We start from the raw sequence: 7,006 nt of genomic DNA on the forward strand, positions 1-7,006 counted from the left end.
CCCACATGGTGGGTACTGGATACTGCTACAGAACAGAGTCACTGATCACTGTAGCTATTTGGAAGTTAATTCAACCTGGGATGCCTTTTTAGTTAATGTTTATATTAAAATCTGCCTGGAATTTTTTGGCATTTTCTAGGAGAACTGGACGTCACCTTGCCAAAATTAAAACCTATAATTTGAATATCCAAAACTGAGATCCTATGTTCGTATCTCCTTTATGCAATTGTAATCATATCATTAAAGCTCTAATGTAATCAGCAAGTTTTTCTTATGAGACAACTGACTTTTTTTTAAAGAAACACAAATAGAAAGTCACTCCCAATACATTCAACGTCTCTTACAAATGTTGCTTTGAGGACAACAGCACGCAGAAAAAGACATTTCACACTCCCCAAACACTTCTAAAAATTAGAGGGCACCAGCCAGTACACCCAAATGTGCAAAATCTTTTGAGTTTTCAGAACACCTAAACAAAAAATTAGGATAAAAAAGTGCAACATATGTCATGACTGTTCTAAATTCACTTATTTTTCATAGGTCCCTAAACCCTGCTGTGACGCTGATGACAAACAGGAGTTCAAGAGGCATTTGTCTCACTTACACAAATGATTTCAGTATTGCAGAAATTCTCCTGCTAGAGAGTAGTTCAGCTGTTGGCTTGACTACATGAAATACTGGCAGTAAAATGGAGGCAGGCAGAGAAAGAAGAATGCTTTCCTTCTGTGCTTCTGTAAGTTGAAACTTTTGGTTTTTTAATTACCTTTGAACTGATATTTGAAGATGATTCAATCTGTCCAAAACTAAAATAGCAAAAAGTAAAGGAAAATTTACCCCACTGACTGTAGAAACAGAGATCCTATGAGGCTGTAACATACCTACAGTTTAAATCAAAGTTTGCATCAGAACAGATGTAAGACCAGAGCTTTGTATTTTGCAGCATTTTTCATTTTATTCATGGGGGGGAAGGGAAGAAGAGATTTTTCTCACAAAATCTTCAGTTCTTTGCAATGCGCTATATATCGAGTTGTCAAGAAGAAACAGTTTCCACTCTGCCTGCAAAAGCTTTCCTGAGGGCAGAATAATGGATTTAGCGTGAAAAAGTAGGATCTTCAGATTACAGAATTTGAAAGATGTCCAATGTTTTAAGTTTTAATGTTGTTGCTTATTTGAGTCTGCCCCTGCTACCTTGTCAATGTCAGGATTACAATAATCTACAGTAAAGCACGATTTGGCACATACATCAGTCATATTAAAGTCACTTGGTATTCAGTAACTCTTTGATCAGTTTAAGACAATTTAATTAAATCTGGTGCCAGAAAATTGCAGCGTTTTCAAGTGCAAAGACACACCTCAGATGCACCTGACTCCTTTAGAAGTAACTGTACTTGAAAATAAGTCGTCAGATAACTCACACCCTGAAACAACTCAAGCCCTCAAACCAGGACTTGCCATGTGAGAAGGAGGAGGAGGAAAAAGGAAGTAGAAAGCGCCACATTAGCAGAAATTCCAGAATAAGTTTCTCCTTTCATTATCTAGAGAGCCATTATAGTCATAGCTGCTGTTGACTCAGAAGAGATGAGAGGGTTTTCTTTGGAGGAAAAAGAAGTGTTGCTCATTGCTTCTTTAAAAACTACCATTCAAACACATACAATGGCTCAAAAGTTGTTCACGTGCTTTCCCCCTGAAGTCACATATAGTTGTGGGGATGCTGTTTAATCATAGTGTGTAACTATCCTTCCAACATCTATTAGAAAATGCAATTATCACACTGCATTACACTTCCTGTCACTAATGATAAGGATCAAATATGCTGCAAAAGCAAGTATAATCACTTTGACCCACCAAATTCAAAGCCAGACTGTACTCAGCTCCCCTACACCCCCCTAGCATGAGTTCTGTCCTAGAAAGCAAACACCCAAAATGGAATGAAGAAAGATGGAGAAAGACCACAGCGCGTGGAAAGCACTACTAGATCAAGACCTCAGGGCAGCTCACCAGTCCCCTAGGAAGAGAACTGGGATTCGTCATGCTTTGCACTTCTCCCACTTCTACACCTGAAATTGCCTAGATCTGAGGGAGCTTAGTTGTTTTGACAATTTATTCCCTGCCTGCAGAAAATTGGGCCACTGTGTACAAAGCACACCTCCGCCAGTTGTGATTTTACCTTTCCCCACCTTCAACCAGTACACATGTGATGTTATGTGGAAGGATGTAACATAGCACTCCTTGGACCCAATCTTGCAAAGCTGGGTTGCAAAATAATGAGACAGCTGTGCTGAAGCATCATTAAAGATGTTTCTGACAGCACTTTGACACTCATGTCCCAGCAGGTGAAGGAGGGAGGAGATGCTCCACAAAGAGCTTTGGAAACAAATGCCACCATAAGCCAAAAGTATGTGGAAAAGGAAGAAAATGTTAGGAATTTTTTCCTGTCATCCCAGATGTTGCTTCTCCTACTTTCTCTCATGCTTGCCTACAATCCATAAAACCACTTCAGTGATCAGTCCTGGTCATCAACAAATCCTCAGACAGGCTGCTGTGCACTGTTTGCATTTGCTGGGATAGATCCAGGGCATACCAACAGCTAGGATCTCTATAGCCTTTGCTGCATATTCTGGGTCCATCATTGACTCCAAAGGGCTCTGGAAGCTACTAGGGCATCCTGCTCTTTGCACTTCTATTTAAAAACTGTCAGCAGCTAGCAGCATCAGTCCTCATGGACCAGGTACTCAATGGTCCGTACACTGCTCAAAGCAGTGGCACATGTCAGCTAAATGAGGAACGAAATTGGTCTCATCATGTTGCAACCTCTTACACGTAAACCAAGGCTGGGTGAGAGCCTCCTGAAGGCTCCTTTCACTGATGCTGGCTGCAAACAATGCTGCAAAGGGGGACAGGGAAAAAGAGAATATTAGTCTCCTGTACTTCCTAACTAATTGCTTATGTGTTTAACAAAATGCAATATACCAAATCTTCATAGACATTTGGTGACAAATGCCAGACTGTAATGATACCTCTTATAATACAATAAAGAACCATCTAGAAAGCTGCCTGCATTATTTGGGAGAGGGACTCAGATTTGATAAGTGGCTAAAAATTAGTTTAATGATTCCCTATTTAGCCTTTAAATCTACTCATAATGTGACACTGTGTTTCTAATTAGGGACTGAAGATGTTGATTTAACATTTCTGTCATTACAGATTAGACATCACATGCTATCTCTATATTATTGAAAAGTTCGTATTTTGAACATAAAAAGGAATCTGTAGAGTCAGGCACAGGGTTTAACTTTTTATAATGAGCCATTCATCTTCAGGTCAGGTTTCATAATAACTAACGGCTACAAGTTAGTTGAGTGTGAGGAAAACGAAATGGAAAAAAATGGAAATGTGGATAACTGCTGAAATTGTAAGTGTCACATTTCTACAGACTGAAGCATAATAATATTTAAAATGTCCAAACTGTTTGTGACACCTCATTTCCACCACTGCCACCACAACTTCTTTGAAGGCATACTGGGTGGTTAGCAAATATCTACTGGCAGGGCATCTGACATGACAATCGAGGCTCAGCATATTTTTTCTTAAGAGCAAATACCTCAAAACATTTAATCACAGGACCACATTCCATGGAAGACAGTGGGGTAGGCAGCACATTCTGGGCAACAGGGCTACAGTAATATTTACTATCTCTTTTCCTACTCATGATCACCTAGCATGTATGCTGCTAGATTGTTTTTGCATGGAAAAATGTTATCAGGAAAGCAGGCAACATATTTTTATCTGCCCTGCATGCACCTTTAGCAACTGCAGTCAGGTGTCCCACAGCTAATCAATTCTCATGGTTGCTTCAAAACTACAAAAATAGGGCCCATCCTAACCCAGGCAATCCAGTACAGGGCCTGGTGTCTGGGGTAGCTCATCTAAAAAGCACTTCCTTTAGTCTCAGAATCATGGCAGTAGGAAAAGAAAAACACCTTCAGTGTGCCTTAAGATTTACAGGGACTTTTCAGACCAAATGGCTACTATCAATCATCTCTGCACTCCCAGCAGGAAATTAGATTTCCTGTTGTTTAGTGCTACAGTGCTTGACATAAGTCTGTGAATTTGTAGTTCCAGCAGTGCTACATTAAAAATCTATACTGTGGACAAAGGGGAAGAAATACATGTTTTCATCAAATGTAGCAGAGAGAACATCTTTTCAGACACTACCTCTCTGCTTTTGACTGATTTTTATTTAAAATTGTGTTTTAATCAGCAAGGCAAGTATATGAAAGGATAAGGGAAGTACATTTACGGGGCAAAAAATTCTTTTCCTCCTGTAAAAAGATTTATTCTTATATTCATGTCAGTCTTGTCTACAGGAAGGACAATTTATATCTCTGTCATAGGCTGCCAACCAGGCTCAACATTCATACATTCAGAGGACTAAAAATCTTCAGAGCTGCTTGTTTCAAGCAATAAATTTGAGACATCTCATTCCTGATGATCTTTATTTGGTTTCTTCTGAGCTTATTGCTGCTTTTTCCTCATTTTTAACCTTTCTTTCTCTAGCTGATGGATAAAGTAGTGACCCATTTTCTCAGTCAGAACAGCCCCTCAGTTTCCCCAGGGAGCAGAGACAGAGATTCCCCAGGAAGCTGAACAAATTTGTCAGTGACAAATCCCTGTGAAGCACTGCAAGGCTCAGCCACCTTCCCACACTGGTGTTTGCCACAGCTGCAGCTGGGAAAGCCCTGTGCCAAGCTTTACTAGTGGTTTTATTATGCTTTTCCTCTATCCTCATCTTCCAACGAGTCAGATTCCTCCCACAAGGAAGGTCATTCAAGTCAAAAGGAAAACTACTACTTACATTAGATTAAGCACCCAGGGATCATCTGGCTGTGTTTTGGGGGCTAAGCTGGTAGTACAGAAAGTAGGGAGTGCATATAAGTGAACTGTATCTCCTGGCTGGAGAAGACACTATGAGGAGGGTACTCCAGGTGAGTAAGGGTTAAAGAGGTCCTGGATACCACTTCATGCTTTTCCCATGCCCCTGAGGAAAGGTCAGCGCTTAGGAGCTCTGGAAAGCAACCATTCACAGTGCCCATTACACCTGCTGCTGCAGCACACTCAAACCTTTCCAAGATTTCAGTGGAAATGGGGTCTTACACAACACCCAGCATTACAACTCATTTTTTGACTGTTCTTATTGCTCCTCTTGTGGAAGACCACAAGTTGCCTCATAATTTGGGCCAAAGAGTGAGTATTGCATCCAAGCTACATCAGGCAGGTGGCTCTGAAGATGATCAGTGACAGGCAGTTATCTCCTTTTCACCATTTAAATTTGATGGAAGCTTTCATCCTCCTTGGAAACCCGGAGTTTCCCCCTTTGCCAAGAAAACCATCCCAGACTTATAAGCACCAGCTGAACATTCATTGATTTGGATAATGATTTTGGTCAGTCTGGCAGTGTTAGGGTAAGTAAAAGAAGCACCACAAAAAAGCAATTGTACAGAGTAAAATAATAAGCCAATTTAAAAAAACCCCTACCCTTAACAAAGATGTGGAGCCATACTCCATTGTGGGAACAACCACTCCTGTAACTTCACTGCTAGTCAGTTCAGTCCTTGTGCTAGCCAAGCTCCTTCATCACACTTAAAGGATAGGCATGCCTCATCTCAATTTTATGTTCCACCTGAACTGACATCAGAGCTGCGTGTTGCTTCCTAAGCCTATGAACCATTAGACTGTGAGATCAGACATTTCCTTAAACAAGGTCTAGTCCTTGTGCAGCAGCAAGATGGATACAGGTCTGAGGAAAAATGGGAAGATGAGCAATCACTTGCTGCTGAACTACACCTGCAGCTACTGCCCGTTCTCTGTCAAATACCACAGGACTAGCTGGCAAGTTGGGTACAGGCAAGTCTTGAAAACACAGCATCTACTTGTTCTTGCGTGCTTGTACCTAAGATCTGACTAACTCACATGGGACTGTTTTCAGGGGGACTTGATGGCACTGAGTATGAAGATGGATATGCATGTTATCAAGCAAGAAAGCATTCTTCCTTACAAACAAAATGGCCAACAAATGACTTAATTCCTGAAGAGCAGAGCTGCCTTCTGTGTAGGCTTGGCAACTGAATGCTGCACTCACCTCAACAAAGATGAAGCAGGGGATGATGGAATAACTTCTTTGGGTATTGTTTCCTAAAGCCATTTCTCATCACACTTCTTGGGGAGGCACTGTTCAAAACTTTATTATCCTGAAAAAGAAAAGACAAAGGTGTTTCAGAATGTTTCCTTTTTTTGCGAACTCCACATTTAACACAACAAGGTTCGTAACATATTGGAACAGGGATACAGACTAAAAAGAGCATCAAGGTCTAACTTGTGATCATACAAAATAACCTAAGGTGGCACTCCCTTTGCAGCACAAAAGCAAGAGGCAGACACAGGTCACAAGATACATCACCTACAGAGCAAAGAGTGGTAAGGAATACAACTGTCCTCCTTAGTTACAATCCACTCTCAAGCAAAGGCTTCTTCCCTGGGATTGTAAAATCACATATTCAGCCTACTGTCCTGCCTACAGTGCATTTTAAATCAAGAGGTTTTGGTAATTGACTTGTGAACTTGTACTTTAAAAGACACACTTATAGTACGTTAACTGTACACACAATCAAGATGTTTATCTACGTGAAGTGTGACCTGCTCAAGATGACAGCATGTCTTATGCACAAAAAAACCCTAATAAGCAAATACAACAAAATGCAATGAAGGACTGGGCCCTTGTTGCAGAGCCTTTCTAGCCTGCTATAAATTTGTACATTAACCCACAAAACCCTACCTGCTTAGCATTACTTCAGGCTACTGGCTATTCCAATTAACATAACCTTATAACACTCTGTGTTAAGACACTTAATATCTTTACAGCACAAAAAGTAGGAAAGGAGAGAACAGAAGACTAACATGGAGAATTTTTAGGGTGAGTGCATGTGCTTTTCTGTATGCATGAGGTAGC

At 40.7% G+C, this 7,006-nt stretch overlaps 1 protein-coding gene across 1 annotated transcript in view; it reads right to left on the reverse strand.

Annotated features, from left to right (window-relative positions):
• The window catches only part of LOC103915661 (lipid phosphate phosphatase-related protein type 1), a 74,725-nt gene extending 68,477 nt beyond the window's left edge, over positions 1–6,248 (reverse strand). The window contains 1 exon segment of the mRNA XM_009322536.1: positions 6,140–6,248. Coding sequence (XP_009320811.1) covers positions 6,140–6,202 — 63 coding nt within the window. The 5' untranslated portion in view covers positions 6,203–6,248.
• Positions 6,249–7,006: the final 758 nt, after the last annotated feature.

Source organism: Pygoscelis adeliae, unplaced genomic scaffold (genome assembly GCF_000699105.1).
Source record: "Pygoscelis adeliae isolate BGI_AS28 unplaced genomic scaffold, ASM69910v1 Scaffold64, whole genome shotgun sequence".
NCBI lineage: Eukaryota > Metazoa > Chordata > Aves > Sphenisciformes > Spheniscidae > Pygoscelis > Pygoscelis adeliae.